General features: G+C 35.1%; 1 protein-coding gene across 13 annotated transcripts in view; it reads right to left on the reverse strand.

The window, feature by feature from the left end:
* FAM126B (family with sequence similarity 126 member B) overlaps positions 1-23320 on the reverse strand; it is an 83393-nt gene that overhangs the window by 40132 nt on the left and 19941 nt on the right. For 11 of the 13 annotated variants that reach the window (XM_027590780.2, XM_027590775.2, XM_027590779.2 and 8 more), the window contains 4 exons: positions 18208-18307; positions 6921-7001; positions 6112-6213; positions 333-512 (listed from right to left, as the gene is read on the reverse strand). In XM_027590780.2, coding sequence (XP_027446581.1) covers positions 333-512; positions 6112-6213; positions 6921-6971 — 333 coding nt within the window. In that variant the 5' untranslated portion in view covers positions 6972-7001; positions 18208-18307. Of the gene's footprint in view, positions 1-332; positions 513-5322; positions 5379-6111; positions 6214-6920; positions 7002-18207; positions 18308-23320 lie in introns of those variants that run through there. The other 2 variants (XM_027590786.2, XM_027590783.2) reach the window with 2 other exon arrangements.

A 23320-nucleotide genomic window follows, 5' to 3' on the forward strand; every position in this document is an offset into this window, starting at 1 on the left:
GCCTCTCTATACTCAATTATATTAATTTAAATAAATTATTTGGTAGACCTTTCAATTTTTTTTTCAATAAGTATTCTTTTGTTGTTGTTTTTTTTTAAGAGAGACAGAGTGCATGTATGTGAGTGGGGGAGTGAGGGGCAAAGGGAGAGGGAGAGAATCCTACCGACATGTGGCTTGATGTTATGACCCCAGAGATCATGATCTGAGTCCAAATCAAGAGTCGGATGCTCAACACACTGAGCTACCCAGGTGCCCCTAAGTATTAAGTATTACCTCAGAAGACTTTAAATAAAAGATACTTAAAATTTCCCAAACTATCATTTTCAACTTACCAAATTGTATATTCCTAACAGAAGTGCTTCAATGCAACCATTACTCTGTCTGTCTCGGCTAACTGTAAGCCGTAAATAAACCCACATCAATTCTGGCAAGAACTGCAGTGTGAACCTCTTAAGTCGAACTTCAGAGCTACGATAGAGCTCAAACAGCTGGTGGCAGACAGGCTCCAGAAGCTAAAAGGAAAATAAAGTGCATTAGCTATTTCCATTCTTTTGGCTGTCACTGTATTTTTTTAATGCATATGTACTTGTATAATATTTTAAAAATAAAGTCTCAATATTAATTTTTGCATTTTTTATCAATGTGACCCAAACCTTATTCTCTATGTACAGACTACATATTAAACTGACCAATCTACTAACTATAAGAATTTTGCGCCTGTATAATATCAACATATTTTTCAATACACTGTATCATTAAATTTATTAGGTAATTAATTCTTTAACCAATGTACTACATTTGTATTTAGTAAGTTTCCTTTTCTATTATTACTAGCCCTGACTATCCTCCATTTGGAGGATATTCCATATTGGAAGAAAATAACTTCAAATGCTCCTGTTGGAAATAACCTTTAAATCTCAACTTAGACTACGATTTAAATAAAATCAAGAAAGGGATTTTGCAATACATAATATTTGGACATCCAAAATGCTAGCTAATATTTTAAATACATACAAGTAAAACAAATGGATTACTTTTATGTTTTAAGATTCATTTGGATTCTAATTACATTTATTTGAAATATTTTTGAAAAGGAGGCAAGTATACAGAAACAGCTTTTTCAGTGTTTAATTTTTCATATATCCCACAGTATGACTTACGAGGATCTTCATCACCTTGAAAACTAAAGAAAATGAGTAGTTTAAATAAACCTCTCCCTTTTTCTAATCATGTACTACCAAACTAGAATGGTTTTGTTGAAATAACTAGTCTACACAAAACTGGGTATGATTTTAAAATGCAAATAAAACACTGCCAGGAAACTATAAAATCATGTTTAAAATTTAATACTAACTTTTAAAAAAAATGAATCGTTCAGTATTTATATGCTTACCTCTATTCTGAATGATTAAATAATGCATATGCATTTGGAAATCTGCTTGAATGTAGTTATATATGTCTGTAATAACCTAACGCTCTAGAATAAGTCACTACTTTCACAACTGTAAATTAAAAGTCAACAAATCCAATATTAATCATACGGTTAATATATTTAGATGAGTTAAGCTTAGCTCTTAAGGAAAACTAAAAAAAATTTACACACACTAAGCCCTTTATTTGAAATCATTACCATAGTATTTTTTTTATTTTATTATGTTATGTTAATCACCATACATCATTAGTTTTTGATGTAGTGTTCCATGATTCATTGTTTGCGTATAACACCTAGCATTCCATTCAATACGTGCCCTCTTTAATACCCATTACCAGGCTAACCCATCCCCCACCAGAACCCTCAGTTTGTTTCTGAGAGTCCATAGTCTCTCATGGTTCATCTCCCCCCCCCAATTTCCCCCCCCTTCATTTTTCCCTTCCTATTATCTTCTTCTTTTTTTTAACATATAATGTATTATTTGTCTCAGAGGTACAGGTCTGTGATTCAACAGTCTTACACAATTCACAGTGCTTCCCATAGTATTTTTTTTTAAGAGTTTTTTTTTTTTTTTTTAAGTAATCAGTAATCTCTACACCCAACATGGGGCTTAATTATAGCCCCAACATCAAGAGTCACATGCTCTTCTAACTGAGCCAGCCAGGTGCCCCAGTAATATTTAAAATCTTAAAAAAATTCCAATTTTCCCCTTAAGCAGAAATCTAGACCAGACAATTTGCCCAAAATCACAGAAGTACTGGTGGAAGAAGACACTTAAAATTCAGGTCTTCCAACACCAAGTTGATGCTCCCATTATACCACATTTCTTTTTTGTAATCTTTTATTTTTTTGTTTTTAAAGATTTTATTTATTTGACAGAGAGAGACACAGTGAGAGAGGGAACACAAGCAGGGGGAGTGGGAGAGGGAGAAGCAGGCTTCCCGCTGAGCAGGGAGCCTAATGCAGGGCTCAATCCCAGGGCCCTGGGATCATGACCTGAGCCGAAGGCAGACCCTTCATGACTGAGCCACCCAGGCACCCCATCCACATTTCTTATACTGGAATGAAGGTGGAGGGCAGGAGGTAAGGATTGTTTAATTACAGATACTATATTCCACGTAGTGTCAATAATGAAGTAATAAACTTCTGAAAACAGTCAACTGCTGGCATCTTTTTAAAGTACTGACAAAAACAGTCAGCTCTTTTGGGGAATTAAAGATCACTGCTCTCATAAATGTATTTATTAAAAATACATATCCATGTTTCTTTTTTTTTAAAGATTTTATTTATTTATTTGAGAGAGAGAATGAGAGAGAGCACGAGAGGGAAGAGGGTCAGAGGGAGAAGCAGACTCCCCGCTGAGCAGGGAGCCCGATGTGGGACTCGATCCCGGGACTCCAGGATCATGACCTGAGCTGAAGGCAGTTGCTTAACCAACTGAGCCACCCAGGCGCTGCATATCCATGTTTCAAATCTATTTTTCTCTTTAGTAAAGACTCCAAAACTGCTGTCTCTAAATTTTATTAGCTATGGTACAATTACAATTTGTTTCTTTCTTTTTTTAATTTTTAAGTAAACTCTACACCACACGTGGGGCTCAAACTCACTTTCTTTTTTAAAAAGGAGGAGGAGGAGGAATAGCTGTCAATCCAATAACTTTTGGTCAGAAATCAATGATGAAGGAAAGAGAAGGTATAACTTCAGGAACAATCTTTGAGGTGGCTAGAGAAGATGTGATCCAGGCCTAAGTGGAAGACAGCCTTTGATACAACCTGGGACACTTCATCCACCGCAGCAGAAAAGGCAGGAGAATGTAGGTGGAGAAGCTGGTAAAGTGGTAGGTATGAATGGGAAAATAAGAGAATTCCCAATTATCTTCTTTTTTAATGACATAGAAAGCAAGCTGAAGATGAGGGAAAGGAGGGTTAAGACTAATGAGGAAAGGGAATGTGTAAAATCTACAGTGGGGATAGTGTACCAAGAAAGTAAAGCAAGACTGCAAGACAGTATTATGTGACTGAGATTTTTAGTCCTGCATTTTTTTAAAAAAGATTTATTTTAGAGAGAGGGAAATGGAAAGAGAATCCTCAAGCAGATTCCCCACTCCCCACTGAGCACGGAGCCCAATGTGGGGCTCGATCCCAGCACCCTGAGATCATGACTTCAACCAAAATCAAGAGTTGGGACACTTAACCAATGAGCCACCCAGGCGCCCCTGACTTTCTGCACTTTAAATGCAGCACTAGGGGGTGCCTGGGTGGCTCAGTTGGTTAAGCATCTGACTCTTGATTTCAGCTCAGGTCATGAGCCTCGTATCTGCCTTGCGGCAGGCTCCCCGCTGAGCTGGAGTCTGCTTCTGATTCTCTCTCTCTCAAAAATAAATAAATAAAAGATAAAGTGGAGAAAATCAACAAAATTGTTGTTGCAGCTGATTTCTCCAAGTATGTTCAGCTGTTCAGGTACAAGTGTGAAGATGAACAGCAGGGTTTTATCCAGTGTTGAGATTTTCCCAAAGAATTAGAACTAATGGAATGAGAAGCAAAGGAGCTAACAATGTTTGCAAGGAAACAGACTATGATGTACTATGAAAATTTAGCTGGGTAAAGAGAGAAGTGTGATATGTAAGGGAAGAAGGAAAGACAATCAAATCATGAAAAAGTGATAGGATTAATAGACTGGATGGAGAACTGCTTGAAAATGGAAGAACTGCTAGAGTGTCCAAAGGATCTGGAACAAGGGAAAGGAGAAAAATTAAGCAATATGTTGGTCTAGAGATTAAAACTTCAGCTGCAGTACAGGTTGGCCATAATATGTAATACCAAACCAGGAATACATTTTAAGAACTTTTAAGGTCTTTAAAGCAAAACTGTTCATAAAACTGTCATAAGTTACAACAATACTATATATGGCATGTGACAATTTTCTGAAATAATTTCCTGTTAACTAAATAAAACAGTTGATTGTCTTTCAGAATATAACAAAATCAGGACTACAAGGGGCTTCCTTCTAGGACTAAGGTCCAGAATTGGTTTGAGATGCTATAGAGTTAAACATTCTGCTTTTCTGAAATATGACATGGTTAGAACTTTATGACCTGACAAGAGAAAAGATGGAAAGACAGATCTGCTCTGGCAACTGGATGATTACAATGACTGCTGTTGAGCCTGAATCTCTCAAGCTGTAATTTTTCTCAGTTGTAGTCATGACAAGGTCTCATACATGAGTATTATGAAGTATTACAGTTTAAATAATATGAATAACTTTTTTTTAATGTCATAGCTTCTAAAGTATAAAGGAAAAAAGGAAACTAATCCTTTTTATATACTTGTGACTCCTAATGAAAATGACAGCATTTCAGAGTGTCATTTTGTGTTTTACTGTTCTTCTAATCAATATTTATTAAGTGTTCACCATGTACATGACAAAATATATTCTAGGGAAGTTACAAATATAGAATATATGACCAGTGCCCATGAAGAGCTTACAATCTAAAGAGAAAGCATAAAACAAATTATAATAGGCAAAGCTTAAACGTTAAGACAGAGCAAAACAATGGGTAGGAAATACACATATTCATTATTCAAAGAGAATTTTGAAAACTCCTAACCAAAAAGGATGAGTATATGTACATGTGTATACACACACACACACACACACACACACACACACACACACCTAAAGTTATAAAACATTCATAAATACACAGCAAGAGAAAAAAGAAGCAAATGAATCCTGCAATTGCTGCTACAAACAGCAACAGATGCAAGCCTAACTGATAGCCAATCCAAGTTTAGGAGACAGGAAAGAAAGAGGTCAATAAGCAAGCTTTTAGTGATAGGACAAAAATTAAGATGCACTTTAAATTAAGCTGCTGGTTAGGAGATGATTACCTGAACTTCTTCAAACTCACTCCAGTACACAGCAGAGGCACTCTTGGAGGCTGTATCTGGGAAGATAAGAAGCTACTTTCCTGTGTGTTCCTTTCATTTTCATTTTAAAGCATACACGAATCCAGTGATCATAAAACTGTATGTCATACTATTGTGTTAATGGAAAGATAATGTGTGTATTTTGCATAAATTAACATATAGATACAATAGCTGCATTTTTCCCCCTTCTATCGCAAAGCTGAGTAACAGGAAACTCTTTTTCTAAGTTTATTCATCCTGACTACTTATGCTAAATAGTGCTTTCTCCAATCAGTTCAAGCTAAATTTACTAGAAGCATCATTTCATGTCACCAGTTTGAGTTCACTCATTAGAGAATACACAGTTCTGTATCGTCAATAGAATAACTGCAAACAATACTTAAAATAAAAAAGTCTGAATCAGTGTATGGCTAAAATTTGGATTCCAGAAAAGGAAACATTCCGAACAGGAAACAGAGAAAAGTTTCAAATTAAATAAGTAATCCAATGAGATGATGGTCATTCAAATCAACAATCAAAACATACAGTCCTGAAGAGAAACAAATCTGATCAAAACATTTAAAATAAGAGGGAGGGCAAAGGGAAAGCCAAAGCAACTATCAGAATGAAACACAGCAGAAAGACAGTTTTCCAGTCCCATAAAAAGGATTTTTAAAAAGAGAAGGGAAAACTACAAAACTTACATATGTGTTTTAGTACACATATTTCATTTTACTATGTTGAAATTATTTTTCTTATAAACTTTCCTACCTCATTATTCGAATCTTGAATAACTTTATAGAGGGCCGGTACCAGTGATTTTTTCCGGTGTAAAGTTGCTGCATAATTGGTGATCTGAGTGTCAGGTAATGCCTAAAAGAAACATCCAAGGAAATCAAAAGCAAACTTAATATTTGGGAAGTCAGGAAATTTATTTTACCTGAGTTCCTCTTGAAAAGAATTATGAATCAACTAAGAAAAGTAAAAATAATACAATAACCATGAGAGTTAATAAAACAAGTTAAGTTAGAATGTTATAGACAGTTCTTCAAACTACTCAACCATGAAAAATGATTAGAAATCACATACCAAGATCTGCTGCAATAGGTCACCTTAAACTAATCTACTCTAAAAAAATAAGTATAGGATGTATTTTAATTCTTGCATTTTATGTTTACAAAACATTTATTTCTATAGTATTCAGAAATTATATAGTTTTAAATCAAATCAGTGGGTGATTTTTAATTACAGGAAATAAAAATATAAGGCACAAATCCTATGTCCGTGCCTTATTAAAGCTTGGAAGCTTCCCCTTTTATTTAATGTATTTAAAAATTCATATATCCCCTCATCAATCCTAACAACTATTTTCATTTTTACATATTACCTTCTAGTCATTATTCACCTTAGTGCCTTTTTAAAGACTTACATGTATAGAAACACATTATTTCGTATTTTGCCATTTCCACTTCATATCATAACATTTGTTTCAGTTTCTCCAGAGAACACATATTCATTGTCTGTCTGAATTACTGACATATGGAATCATATGACACATTCTTATCCCCAATCCAATTTACCTTGAATTCTGATAACCATTCTTCCACAACACCACGTTCAGATCCCAGCATCTTCTTCTACCCTCTATTCCTCTTTTATCTCTGAAAGAAAAAAGCACTGAACGTGAGGATAGCATTATGTACTTAAACTACCAAAGGTAAATGATGTGCACCTTTCACAAACAAACTAACCCAGTATATGTTTCAAATAAGAAGCCATAGTTTTAGACTAGAGCTCAATTAAATTTATATTTATATTCATATTTAAGAAATAAATTGTTTTTAGTGGTACATTTAAAAACCTATTTCCCTAATACTTTTTATATTTTCCTCAATAATTATATTTCAAAGAGGCAAAAACAAGTTTAGTGAAATCAAACTGCACATTACCCAAGACAAACGAACAGTCTACGCTTAGAGCTTTTACCAAATATACAACTGGAATTAGTTACATATCACAGAACAAACCATGTGACAGATTATAAATGACAAAGACAGAAAAGCTAGAAATCAAGGTGATTAGCAAGTTGTACAATTATGTAAACTATAATTCCATTAAAAAACTATATAAAATGTGAAAAAAGCCTGGAAGCACATATATACCAAACTAGAGTGTCTACCTCTGGAATACTGAGGATATTCTAATTATGTAACTTTGAATTATAGAAAAAAAATATAAGCATGTATTATTTTTAAAGTGAGGAAGACAGGGCGCCTGGGTGGCTCAGTTGGTTAAGCGACTGCCTTCGGCTCAGGTCATGATCCTGGAGTCCCTGGATCGAGTCCTGCATCGGGCTCCCTGCTCAGCAGGGAGTCTGCTTCTCCCTCTGACCCTCCCCCCTCTCATGTGCTCTCTCTCTCTCTCACTCTCTCTCTCAAATAAATAAATAAAATCTTAAAAAAAAGTGAGGAAGACAATTAAAACGTCTTGGGTTTTAATTAGATTTAAAGGCTCAAAAGGTTAAGAACTAGAAGAAATAAAGAACTTCTTCGAGGAGGAAGGAAACATCTTCAAAGCAACTGAAAAATTTCTTTATTAAAAAGATAATTATTTCCTAAGAATGTGTCAAATTTCACACTAAATTTCTACCTACAAAAAGGAATCAGATTTTCTAATTCTTCCCTTCAATTCCAAAAGGATTCTTTAATGTCTCTATATAATGCACTACACCAAATACTATATAAGGAAGGAGTACGAAGAGGAGTAAGACATGTCCCTTATTTTCAAGTAGCAAATGCTGTTAAGATAGACTGATGAATTTAGTCAAAATACATTGCAAAAGAAAAAAGAGATAGTAGGGAAACCTACAGATTAAAAGAGATTAAAAAATCAATAGCCAAAGTATGAATCTCTTTTGGACTCTGATTCAAACAATTAAAAAGAACATTACAAAACTGGAAAGACCTGAACATGACTGGTTATTTGATGATATTAAATTAAGTAATTATTATAGGTTATTTTTATACTTGATAATGGAATTATAGTTAGGTGTTTTTTTTTAAATAGTGCTTGTCTCTTAGAGTTACATACTGACATATTTACTGGTGAAATAATGTGTGGGATTTGCCTTAAAATAATCAGGGCAGGGGCAGGGGGAACCAAACAAGGCAAATGAATTAGGTATAGATGAAATACGACTGGACATGAATTGATAACCATTCAAGCTGGTACACAAGTTTCATTACACTATGATCATCACTTTGTTATAAGTTTGAAATATTTCATAATAAACTTTAAGAAAAAAAGGATTAATGAACACTACATAAGAAGAAAAATGCCATAACTACACAAACTAAATTTGGCAAACAATTTCTGGGAGTTCAGACCAACTAAAGCCCATTATTAACAGACATTGATACCCAAGTTACAAACTCTTGCTGAAGAAATGAGACTCTTAAAAATAACTTCACAAAATAGAGCACAACCATACATCCAAATGATAATGCCCTTCAAAGAAGTCATTTTGTAAGGTTCCTACATTTATTACAACGATTGTTGAAATCAATGTCAGAATGCCTTCTTTTCTACCAATTAAGTGCTACTAAATACTTTGTGTTTTTTTTACAGTTTTTTTTCTTTAATATTTTATTTATTTATTAGACACAGAGAGAGCGAGAGAGAGAGCAAGCACGAGCAGGGGGAATGGCAGGCAGGGGAGAAGCAGGCTCCCTGCTGCGCAAGGAGCCCCATGCAGGACTTCATCCCAGGACCCCCCAGATCATGACCTGAGCCGAAGCAGTCGCTTAACTGACTGAGCCACCCAGGCGCCCTGCTTTTTGAAACCTAGTTCTTCACCTAAAAATGCATTCCATGATATAACTATGATTAATGTGCTTCTTACTCTATGCAAATTATACCTCAATAAAAAAATTTTTGTGAACAATTGTCTAAATATCCTAAGGTAGCTGCCTCTGAAAGTTTCTCAGAACCTAAGGAGGCAACTAACTAAAAAGCAAAGGCAAGGTTCAGTCAGAAATTCATTGATCTGTTCCATAAATATTTCTTAAACACCAACTTTAACAGCCATTATGCTAACAGCTGGAAATACAATGATAAAACCAGCTGTAGTTTCACTATATAACAGATCATTTATCTAGTGAAGGAGACTAAACACATTTTTGCAGAGATGAGGAATACGAAGAAAAGACACACAAAAGCATAATAAAAGAAACCTAATATTGATGAAGGAATCAAAAAGGACTTCTCTAAGGTAAGTTGAGGTAACAAAGATCAACAGAGTTAAGAAATTAAGAAAAGAACACTCTAGAAAGAGGCAATGGCCTATATACAGGCCCTGTTGCAAGAAGAAGACATAGGAAGTTTGAGAATCTGAAAGAAGATCCAAGTGACCAGGAACACAGAAAGCAAGGGACAAGAGTTGAGGGTAGAATGGTAGGCATGGACCAAATGGTATAAATGGGAATTTTTAGTCTGCATTAAGTATGGAAAGGACTAAGCATTTTAAGGAGATGAATAATAAGATTCAAAATCTGAAAAGCTCACCTGGCTACAATGCAGAGAAAGGACTGGTATCTATTTTCAGAGCTAGCTACAAATTTCCCAATAGCATGAGGACTAAAAAAAATTCCAGGGTTGCTACAGCATTTGCTCTGAGAGTTCCTACCAAGTCTCTGGAAATTAAAACACCTGAACAGCTACTGACAATAAAAATGTTTTTTATTTACAAAGTACCTGGAAAATAAGTAAGCTAGGTTACATTTTTATTAAGCTTCAAATAAAGTATAGTAAAGCAAAAACTACATTAGTCTCTCAGGAAATAATTTTTTTTAGGGATAAGTTCTAACATCTTGATCTCCCTAACATCTCCATTCCTCTCAAGTCTCTTATGAAGGTATAAACAAAAGGGGTTGTTCTGTTAACATAATTTACAACACCTCTTCTTTTTATCACTTCATTATTTCTAATGAGCTCAGTGGACCACAAGATTAAGAGGAAAAATAGAATTTTACACTCTTTGAAAAGTGCTCCAGAAAAGGAGGTAAATACTTCTGATAAATTTATTACCATGGAAGGAAGAAAAGCATAATTTCACCATAGTGGTGACAGAAAGGACTTATTTCCAATAAACAAAATGGAACTTAAAAATAAACTCCTATATTTCTACTGTTGGATTTCAATTGATTTTTATTTTTTACTTAATGGACAATTAAAAAGCTTTTTCTGCTCTGTATATCAACTGTTATCTCTATAATTTTACAAATATATTTAGCTACAAATATGAATTAATGGTTGATATTCTATTAAGTGTTAAAATATTGTAAATATATACCTGTTAAAAAAAAAAAAAAAAAGGAACTTAGCCCAACTATCTACTGCACCTATGAAGATTAAACAGAGTCAACCATTTGGTATGTATTTTCCTTCCAGATATATATTTATGTACATGCATGTTCATAACTATATACACATACTATATAAACACTATATACACACATATACACATGTGTGTATATAGTTTAAATAGTCATTTGTTCATCATACATAATATTCTTCAACACGTTTTTTTCAATTGCTAAAAATATGAAAGACCTATAGATCTCTTTTTACAGCTGTCGTGTAATTGATCCAAAAACTTATTCGTTTAATAAATTACCAGGATACATAGATTGTTTTCAATTTTCTATATTACAGAAAAAATGCAGCAATGAACATCTTTATACACAGTTAACATTTCTGTTGTTCTTTTCTATAGTATAAATTCTAAAAACTGGATTTGAACTTTTAAGGCCACAGAAATATTATTGATAGCATATCTATATATAAACTCTCAAAACCATAATTCATCATATATTTTCTTTTTTTTTTTAAGATTTTATTTATTTATTTGACAGAGAGATAGAGAGCACAAGTAGGCAGAGGGGGAGGGAGAAGCAGGCGTGGGACTCGATCCCAGGACCCTGGGATCATGATCCAAGCCGAAGGCAGCTGCCTAACCGACTGAGCCACCCAGGCGCCCTCCATCATGTATTTTCAAAACATATGACTGTCATATGTACAGAGTAAGTTCTCACTGCTCTACTTATAAAGCTAATACCTCAGCATAAAAATATCTAATCTAAATAAATCTAAAAATAAAACCTTTAGGGCGCCTGGGTGGCTCAGTTGGTTAAGCGACTGCCTTTGGCTCAGGTCATGATCCTGGAGTCCCGGGATTGAGTACCGCATCGGGCTCCCTGCTGAGCAGGGGTCTGCTTCTCCCTCTGACCCTCTTCCCTCTCGTGCTCTCTGTCTCTCACTCTCTTCCTCAAATAAATAAAATCTTTAAAAAAATAATAATAAAATAAAATTAAATAAAAATAAAACCTGTAATTTTCCTACATTTATTAATATGATATATCCATGACTTTTAAAACTAGGATCATGAAAATGGTATAAGAATATTCAACTGTGTACCTATTGCCAAAACGTTAAAGATTTAATACACAAAATGCTGTGATGTACTTGAAAGAGACATGGCAAAAAGATACCAGAATATATTTTATAGTATTTTAAAAGCCACTCTGCTTATTTAGTTAAGGTGTGAATCTTCTAAAATTAAAAACCACATTTATAGTTCACTCTTTAAACAATCTGGAAGTTATTTTAGAACGTGATATGAGATTAAGATCTAACAATGTTTTTCTCCCAATAGTTCTCAATTGTTCTAATACATTTTATGTCCATTTATTTCCTCAGTAACTTGAAATGCTATTTTTATCATTTACTAATAAGTCTTACATACATTTGAAACTATTTCTGAGCTACTCTTCCCATTAATTTTGCACTGGGACTGTTTTAATTACTGTGACAGTAAAAAATATTACAAGTCCTATCATTCACATATATATATATATATATAGCATTCACATTCTTTTCATAAAAACATGTTTCACTATTATTGCCTTCTTCATTCTTCCAAATGAATATTACCATTACATTGATGAGTTTCCTTCCTACATTCCATCTTCATGGGAATTAAATTTACAGATTAATTCCAAATGATATCTTCACAACACTGAGTTACCCCATACAGAAGCACAGCATTGCTCTTTATTAAAAATCCTCTTCTAGGAGCACCTGGGTGGCTCAGTCGTTAAGCATCTGCCTTAGGCTCAGGTCATGATCCCAGAGTCCTGGGATCCAGCCCCACACTGGGCTCCCTGTTCGGCGGGAAGCCTGCTTCTCCCTCTCCCACTCCCCCTGCTTGTGTTCCCTCTCTCCTCTCTGTGAAATAAATAAAATCTTAAAAAAAAAAATTCCTCTTCTATATGTCTTAGTATAAATTTTATTTTTTTCTTCATATACATCAACACACTTCAATTAAGTTGATTCCTTCAATTAAGTTAATTCCTATATAGTTTATATTTTCTTGTTGCCACTGTGATTCTTTTTCATTATGTTTTCTCTATATTGTTACATGTTTCTCTGGCTATTGTTACACAAAATAAACACTTTAAAAAATCAAAATGAACAAGTTTTTAATAAATATTTAAAATACTGAAAATGGTTTAAATCAAAATTTATGTTTTAGGAAAAACTTATGAACTAGTAAGTTCTCTTTTTGCTAACTACAAGGGATAAGAAGATTTTTAAAGTGTATACTACTACTTTATAGAAAAGGGAAAGGAAAATAACTACAATTAATATTTTTCCAATTCTCTACAAAGAACTGCTTTTAAAAGAAAAAAGAAACCCAAATATTATTTTCAAAAAGAAACACAAATCTTTTTAATCTAATATATATTGTATCAGAATCCCTATTTGATATGGGGCCTGGAATATATATTTTGAAAAGCACCCCAAGTAATCCTTCAGTTAAAAAAAAAAAAAGTATCACATCCAGGTTACATTTCTTACTTTAAATTCCTGTCTGATCTCTCCTATAACCACAAGTTTGCTCATCAAATCACTTTAGCTTCTACCAATACTATTTTAAAAATGACTGCCTGGAGAATTACAGATCTGTACCCATGAAACAAATAATACATTATATGTTAACTAAAATAAAAAAATAGGGCACCTAGGTGGCTCAGTCGTTAAGCGTCTGTCTTTGGCTCAGGTCATGATCCCGGGGTTCTGGGATCTCAGGTCATGATCCCAGGGTCCTGGGATCGAGCCCCACAGTGTCAGGCTCCCTGCTCAGCAGGAAGCCTGCTTCTCCCTCTTCCACTCCCCCTGCCTGTGTTCCCTCTCTGTCTCTCACTCTGTCAAATAAATAAATAAAATCTTTAAAAAAATAAAAATAAATAAAAGACTGTAAGGTAATACCTTTAAATACGGAAAGACAGTGCTGTTAATAATTATAATCAAGCACCACCGTATTTCCTCAACTCTATAATACCAATTTTTTTTAAAAGATTTTACTTGAGAGAGAGAGTGAGAGAGAGAGCACAAGAGTGGGGAGGGTCAGAGGGAGAAGCAGACTCCCCGCTAAGCGGGGACCCCGATGCGGGACTCAATCCTGGGACTCCAGGATCATGACCTGAGCTGATGGCAATCGCTTAACCAACTGAGCCACCCAGGCACCCTACAATACTACTAAAATTTTAAGACTGTAATTTATTAACAAATTTAAGTAGAAAATGAGAAACAAATCTTTATTAATAAAACAAAAAAGTTTAAGGGACAAAAACATAAGCTTATCCATATAATCATATGACTTTTAATCATCCTTTACATTTCTGGACATCTTTGTTCTTTATACTAGCCATATGGCACACTCTCCCAAGCTCTTTCTATATATGTCTGGATTACACTCAGTTCAAATGTCACCCCCTCAGAGAAGCCCTCTCTACTTACTATACTTAAAATGGCTCCCCCAAGTTCCTCCTCCTTCCAACCCCTACCATTCTGTCCATTTCCTTCATAGCATTTAGCAAAATCTGTAATTATCTTATTTGTTTATGTATTATTGTCTGTCTTTCCCACCAGAACCTGTCTTCACAGGGACAGGTTTTGTATCTCAAGTACGAGGCACATAACCCGCACTCAAACATCTATTGATTTAGTTGGGCTCATGAACTCAATTATTTAGCACCTTTAACAATGACAGTTTTATTTTCAGTCATAATAAAACCTGAGATTTCTGCCTGCATTTTCCATGTGATTAAGCTTAATAATTTTATTTTCCCAAATTAAATATAGTTGGAGGTTAACAGCTTCTTTAAAAAGCACCTGATTTCAGAAATGTTAAAAGGTGAAAAAAATTACCTTAAAAGTGAGGAAAAAATAAATTATCAGTAAGCCTATCAAGTATAAACATTGTATCAGCTGTTTTCTATATCTTATCTGATTTAATAAGGCAACAGAATCTGGTGGTTTAGAGCAGCAGTTCTCAACTTTTTGTCTCAGAACCCCCTTTCACTCTTACATTTAAAAAGTCTATTAATTCATTTAGGGGCGCCTGGGTGGCTCAGTCGTTAAGCATCTGCCTTTGGCTCGGGCCATGATCCCGGGGTCCTGGGATTGAACCCCACATCGGGCTCCCTGCTCGGTGGGAGGCCTGCTTCTCCCTCTCCCGCTCCCCCCTGCCTGTGTTCCCTCTCTCGCTGTGTCTCTCTCTGTCAAATAAATAATAAAATCTTTTTTAAAAAGTCTATTAATTCATTTAAAAAATAATAAGCCCATTACATGTTAATATAAATAACATTTTTTTACAAAAATGTTTTAAATCAAAATTTTCTTTTTCCATAACAAAAACAAATTTGGTGAGAAAAGTAGTGCATATTGTTTTACATATTTTGCAAATCTCATAATTCTGCATTTAACTAGTTGCTAAGAACCTTCACTCTATATTTATCAGAGAATGACAATGAAGGCAGCAAATACTGTTTTGACCCCATAAACCTACTTAAAGGATCCCCAGGACACACTTTGAGCATGGACTCTGGAACTACATTGTCTAAGTTTAAGGTCACTTACTACAGCTATGTTTAAGCCCTCTTACCCCCTTCCTAGCTATACTTAAACCCTCTGTGCCTCATTTCTCTCATTTCAAAAAGGATAACAGCAGCACAGTAGTAATTTCATACAATTATTGTGTACTTAGGACAGTTCTTATCACAAAGTAACCACTATAAATGTTTGCTACAAATATTATATACTTAATTTTCCTGATACTATATACTATAATATAGCCTCTGTTATTCCCAAATAATAGACAAGAAAATTAAAGGGTAAAGAGGTCGAATGACCCACACAAGGTAACACGGTTTAACTGGTAGAACTCAGATTTTAATTTAATGCCTATTCTAAAGTGAACAGTTGAAAAATGAACCTTGGCCCCTTTCGTATGTCCTGGCCATACTCTCCTTTCCATTTTTCCATAGCCTTGTGCACCCCTTCACCCCAGGGATTCTGTATAGACTGTTCCTTCCTAGAATGCTGTCCTACTACTGTTATTTGAATAGCTGGTGGCTTCCAGTCCTTTTAATCTCAGCAGGCCAGTCTTGACCACTTTAACTAATAAACAGCATCCCCTTCTCCCTTCTCTAGTATTTTCCATTCCAACAAATATATATGTTCATTTCCTTCCTAGTGCTTTGGATTTCGTACCTTGCTTTTTTTTTTTTAATTTTTTTTTTTATCCATTTGTCAGAGAGAGTGAGTGCACAAGCAGGGGGAAGTGGCAGAAGAAGAGGGAGAAGCAGGCTCCCCGCTGAGCAGGGAGCCCGATGAGGGCCAATCACGACCTGGGCCAAAGGCAGATGCTGAACTGACTGAGCCACCCAGGCGCCCCTTGTACCTTGCTTCTTAGATCTTATTACTTATTGTCTATCTTCCCCATCAGACTGTGAGTTACATGAAAACGAAATCCATTTCTGTTTCGCTCACATTTGAATGTTCACTATGTACTCAAAGCTAACAAGCATACTATGGTATCCAGACTTATGGCAGGTACTTATGTGTATTTGTTGAATCAATGAACCACACTGCTTATGTGACCTTGGACAAATCATTTAAACCCTCTGGGCTTCAGTTTTCTACAAGGGTAAGTTACTTACTACATCTAAAATCCTAAAAATAGGGGCGCCTGGGTGGCTCAGTCGTTAAGTATCTGCCTTCGGCTCAGCTCATGATCCCAGGGTCCTAGGATCGAGCCCCGCATCGGGCTCCCTGCTCCACAGGAAGTCTGCTTCTCCCTCTCCCACTCCCCCTGCTTGTGTTCCTTCTCTCGCTGTCAAATAAATAAAATCTTTAAAAAATAAATAAGTAAATAAAATCCTAAAAATATGTTTTAGTACCTATATTTGAAAATAGAATAGTACGGTTACAGAGAAATTTGTAAATATGGATTTCTGAACTATTCCTAGTATCTTAGTATCTAGAGGTAGCTGTGAACATAGTTATAAATGTACGGCCAGTTTTCTTTTTACTTACCCATACAATATATAATTCTGAAGGTTTTTTCTACTACATATTATACCCATCCCATTACCTGGGATATAAAAACTATATTTAAAAGCAAACATCAAGGAGTGCCTGGCTGGCTCAGTAGAGCATGCAACTAGATCTCGGGGTCACGAATTCAAGCCCCATGTTGGGCCTACAGATTACTTAAAAAAAAAAATTAGGGGTGCCTGGGTGGCTCAGTAGTTAAGCGTCTGCATTCGGCTCAGGTCATGATTCCAGGATCCTGGGATCGAGGCCTGCATTGGGCTCCCTGCTCAGCGGGAAGCCTGCTTCTCCCTCTCCCACTCCTCCTGCTTGTGTTCCCTCTCTCACTGTCTCTTTCTCTGTCAAATACAGAAATAAAATCTTAAAAAAAAAATTAAAATCTTAAAAGCAAAATTCAAGCCAATATTCCAGCTTGCAGCTCAATTCAGGCCACACTGTCTCACTTTCAGAGTATTTAACAAACTAAAAAAGGTATCACAGAAAATAATTATCTTTTTGGTAACCATGGTAATGGCAACTTTTATTAGCAAGCCCTGAATACAACATAATGAACAAAATAATAAACTGCTGGAACATGATCTGATAGAAGTCAATGATTACTTGCCAGGAAGCAAACTCACAGAACTCATCCAAGTACAATAAGCTTTCCATTGCCTACATGGGTAGAAACTGTGTCTTAGCTGACAGTAAGCATGTATTTTTTCTTTTTTTTTTTTGGAAACTGTAGACCAACATTATTGGATAAACAAAGCTATACAATTATCAGGGAATCATACAAAATAGTAAAAAATGGTTTTACTACTGTGAATTTTCAAACTAAGCCAAAAACTATGAAAATATTTCAAGGTATAATTCTGAAATTTAAGCACTCAAGACGTGTGGTTATTAAATACCAACTTCTCTAACAAATAACCTAGAGCTGCACCATTCAGTATGGTAGCCACTAGCTACATGTGGCTATTTTAATTTAAATTCATTAAAATAAAATAAAATTTAAAGATTCAATTCCTCAGTTGCACTAGCTACGTCTCAAGTGCTCAGTAGCTACATGCAGCCATTACCTCCCATACTGGAGAGCACAGACACAGGACGTGGACATCATCAGAGAGATTCCACCACACAGGACTAATCTCAGTGTAGCCACATAATATGATTATGCTGAGCATATTTGACTATTCAATAACTGTAAAGATCAGGCAGCAAGGTTAAAAGGCACAACAATTCAAAAGGAAATACTTTCAAAAGTAAAACTCAAAGGCAATAATTAAGATGTGATTATTTCAAGTCTCTTAGGTAAAATTGCCAAATAAATAGAAGCTACCCACCAAAGATAACCAAAAATTCTAACATGACTAATTGTATGGAAAACTCATTCTTTATCCTTTAAAAAGTTAAGTTCCATAATTTTACCTCTGTTCTAAGATCAGTTTTCTAAAGGAGGAGGTGGTACAGGAATGCGGCAGAATTCAAGTGTGGAATTCATTTGTTGAGACTTAAATATTTTCCAGCTCTATAAAAAATAAAAATTAAAAACTATGAAATACTGAGATAATATTATTAAAATGTAATGAAAAGAACTTTAATAACACATCTATAACACAATCTATTTTTAGAAATAATTAAGAATTAAAAAACTTTCTATAATAACCAGCATATACTTGTGTACCCTCATCAAACCTAATCTAAAAATTTCAGATTTGGGGAATAGGAATCCCACTTTTAGTTTCAAATTTCCCATTAATTATCTGTAAGACCTTGAATAGGTAACTTAAATATTCTGGAGTTTCACTTGAATTATCTATGAAATTAAGTCCTTTTCAATCAAAAATTCTATGAATCCAACTTTTGGAACATGTTACAGTGATATCACTCTCATACACGCATGTGCAAACAATCATTAAAATTTCAATATGCTGTGTAACATCAAACTTAAATAAGAAGTAACAATGGCTATAAAATCATTTTGGTGAGATTCAGAGAACTGAACATTTTATCATTTTTAAAAAGCACACAGAAAATGCTATTATTTGAAATCTGGGTACAAAACATATTAAAAGCTTTTTTGATCAGACAGAACCCTTTTCAGATGGCTAAAAGTATACCTTCCTCATAAAGTAAAAACTATTTTCAAGTAGTTGCTGACCACATTATGCTCTACCATTTTGATTCAAAACTGTATCACAACTTTAAAATCTAAGACCCCCCAAATTAACAATTTTAAATATGTTCATTAACAAAACGTGATTAAAAAAAATACAAATAATACAATAAAATTCTCTTGGAGTTAAGTTACATTATCATTTGCAAAATCTCTGATGTTTTTCAAACTAAAGATATGTTAGGGCCTCCTAATACAACAATAGCAGCTGACTTTTTAGCTCTTATCTACTATCACATGACATTTTCATTTCCTGAGTTATGCAGTGGGTTAAAAAACTTGAAAAGGACTAACATAATATCTCTGGAAAGATACACCAGGAGCTGATCATACTTTGGGAAGGGACATTTGATGTAAAAGAAACTGACTCCCTTTTTTTAATATTTTATTTTTAAGTAATCTCTACACCCAACATGGGGCTCAAACTCAACTCCGAGGATCAAGAGTTGCATGCTCTACCAACCGAGCCAGCTAGGCACCCCAAGGGAACTCTTGTTTTAAACCCTGGGAAATCTGAGCCACCAAGACAATTGCCAGATTTTGAAGCAGTGTAAGCAGGCAGTCTTGAAAGCTATACTGGGAGTCTCTGTAGAGAGGGTCTCCAAAAATCTTTCAGGGTTAACGAAACAGATATTCACTAGGTTCTCAATCTAAGAAAGAGGAAAAAAAAAACCCAACACGGCAAAGGATAGGAAATGGAGATTTATTAAACTTTAACACAGCTCAACTCTTGATAAACTGGAAGAAATAAGCCCCTCAGTCATTTGAGCAACAGAAAAAACATGAGAACCCTGTCAGGAAGGTAACATTGGAGCCTCTATGGTTCTTTCATACACAAGGTCTGGCACAAAATAAAAAATTATTAAATATGCTAAGTGACAAATATATGACCAATAATTAAGAGAAAACTAGACAGAGTCAGATCCACAGATGATCCAATAATAGAGTTCACACACAAGGACAACAATTTTAAATAATTCTGAATAACATACTAAAGAAAACAGAGGGGAAAATGGACAAAATTGTTGAGACGGAGAATTTCACCAATGAATTAGGATCTATAAAAATAATTAAATGTACATTCTAGAACTGAAAAATACAATATATGAAATTAAGAACTCAATATATTGGTTTTATAGCAAACTGGACACAGCAGACCATACAATTAGAAGACTAAGTCAGTAAGAAATACCAAACTCTAGCTGGAGAAAGAAAATAGGAAAGAAGACAGAAAGAAGAGTAGAAGGTACAGGAAAAGTTAGAGAAGAGGCTTAAGAGAAATGGAAGACATGCTCAAAATGTCTAGTATACATACAACCAAAGTCCCAGACAAGAGAAGAAAGAGATATAAGCAATATTCAAAGAGAGAATAACAGAGTTTTACAAAACTGTTGAAAGAAATCATTTCAGAGATTCAAGATACTCTGCCAACTCCAAGCAGAATATACTCAAAGAAAACCATGCCCATGATATCATAATCAAACTATGAAAGGAAGGAGTGAAGGAAGAGAAAATTCATAGAAAAAAATTAGCTGACCTTCAAAGAAACAGTATGACTGACAGCAAATTTCTCAATAGAAACAAAAGAAGCCAGGACATAACAGAATGACAGTTAAAAGGACAAAAGAAAATAACTACCAGTCTAGAATATAGTAAATATCCTCTAAATATCCAGCAAAAACATCCTTTAAAAATTTAGGTGGAGGGGTCCTAATCAGAAAAATATGCAGCCAAGAATACTTTATCCAGCAAGGCTGTCATTCAAAACAGAAGAGATAAAAAGCTTCCAGGGCAAACAGGAACTAAAAGAATTTGTGATCACTAAACCAGCCCTGCAAGAAATATTAAAGGGGATCCTTTAAGCAAAGAGAGGGCCCAAAAAAGTAACACAGACCAGAAAGGAAAAGAGACAATATACAGAAATGGTGACTTTAAAAGGTAATACAGTGGCACTAAATTCCTATCTTTCTTTTTTTTTTTTTAAGATTTTATTTATTTATTTGACAGAGAGGGATGCAGCAAGACGGGGAATACAAGCAGGGGGAGTGGGAGAGGGAGCGGGAAAAGCAGGCTTCCCGTGGAGCAGGGAGCCCGATGCAGGGACTCAATCCCAGGACCCTGGGATCATGGCCTGTGCCAAAGACAGATGCCCAATGACTGAGCCACCCAGGTGCCTATCTTTCAATAGAAACTCTGAATGTAAATGGGCTAAATGCCCCAATCAAAAGACACAGGGTATCAGACTGGATAAAAAAGCAAGACCCATAGGTATGCTGTCTGCAAGAGTCTCATTTTAGACCCAAAGACACCTCCAGATTGAAAGTGAAGGGGTGGAAAACGATTTATCATGCTAATGGACATTTAAAGAAAGTTGGGGTAGCAATCTTTGTATCAGACAAATTAGACTTTAAACCAAAGACTGTAATAAGAGATGAGAAAGGACATACTATATCATAATTAAAGAACCCTATCCAACAAGAAGATCCAACAACTGTAAATATTTATGCCCTTAACATGGGAGCGGCCAATTATATAAATCAATTAATAACAACTGAAAAAACACATTGATAATAATACAATAATAGGGGACTTTAACACCACCCTCACTGCAATGAACAGATCATCTAAGCAGAAGATCAACAAGGAAACAAGGGCTTTGAATGAAACACTGGACCAGATGGACTTCACAGATATATTCAGAGCATTCCATCAAAAAGCAACAGAATATCCATTTTTCTCAAGTGCACATGGAACATTCGCCAGAACAGATCACACACTGGGTCACGAATCAGGTCTCTATCAGTATAAAAAGACTGGGATCATTCCCTGCATATTTTCAGACCACAATGCTTTGAAACTTGAACTCAGTCACAAGAGGAAATTTGGAAAGAACTCAAATACATGGAGGTTAAAGAGCATCCTACTAAAGAATGAATGTGTCAACCAGAAAGTTAAAGAACTTTTAAAAATCATGGAAATAAATGAAAATGAAAACACAACTGTTCAAAACCTTTGGGATGCAGCAAAGGCAATGAAAACACAACTGTTCAAAACCTTGGGATGCAGCAAAGGCAGTCCTAAGGGGGAAGTATATAGCAATACAAACATTTCTCAAGAAACAAGAAAGGTCTCAAATACACAACCTAACCCTACACCTAAAGGAGCTGGAGAAAGAACAGCAAATAAAGCCTAAAACCAGCAGGAGAAGAGAAGTAATAAGGATTAGAGAAGAAATCAATGAAACAGAAACCAAAAGAACAGTAGAACAGATCAAAGAAATTAGGAGCTGGTTCTTTGAAAAAATTACTAAGATCAATAAACTCCTGCCCAGACTTATCAAGAAGAAAAGAGAAAGGACCCAAATAAATAAAATCATGAATGAAAAGAGGAGAGATCATAATCAACACTGAAGAAATACAAGCAATTATAAGAACATATTATGAGCAAATATGTACCAGGAAATTAGGCCATCTGGAAGAAATAGATGTATTCTTAGACAGATGTATAAACTACCAAAACTGAAAGAGGAAGACATAAAAAACATGAACAGACCCATAACCAGCAAGGAAACTGAAGCAGTAATCAAAAATCTCCCAACAAACAAAAGTCTGGGGCTGGATGGCTTCTCAAGAGAATTCTAACAAACATTTAAAGAAGAATACTTATTCTTCTGAAGCTGTTTCAAAAAAATGGAAGGAAAACTTCCAAACTCTATGAGCCCACCATTATCTTGATTCCAAAACTAGACAAAGACCCCACCAAAAAGGAGAATTAGAGATCAACAGCACTGATGAACATGGATGCAAAAATTCTCACAAGATACTAGCCAAGAGGATTCAACAGTATATTAAAAGGATTATTCACCACCACCAAGTGGGATTTATTCCTGGGCTGCAAGGGTGGTTCAACATCTGCAAATCAATCAACGAGATACACTACGTTAATAAAAGAAAGGACAAGAACCATATGATCCTCTCAATAGATACAGAAAAAGCATTTGACAAAATACAGCATCCTTTCTTGATTAAAACTCTTCACAGTGTAGGGATAAAGGGAACATACCTCAATATCATAAAAGCCATCTACCAAAAGCCCACAGCGTATATCATTCTCAATGGGGAAAAACTGAGAGCTTTTCCCTAAGGTCAGGAACAACGGCAGGGATGTCCACCATCACCACTGCTGTTCAACAGAGTACCAGAACTCCTAGCTTCAGCAACCAGACAACAAAAAGAAATAAAAGGCATCCAAATGGGCAAAGAAGTCAAACTCCCACTCTTTGCAGATGACATGATACTATATGTGGAAAACCCAAAAGACAACACCCCAAAATTGTTAGAACTCATACAGGAATTCAGCAAGTGG

Source organism: Zalophus californianus, chromosome 3, assembly GCF_009762305.2.
Source record: "Zalophus californianus isolate mZalCal1 chromosome 3, mZalCal1.pri.v2, whole genome shotgun sequence".
Lineage (NCBI taxonomy): Eukaryota > Metazoa > Chordata > Mammalia > Carnivora > Otariidae > Zalophus > Zalophus californianus.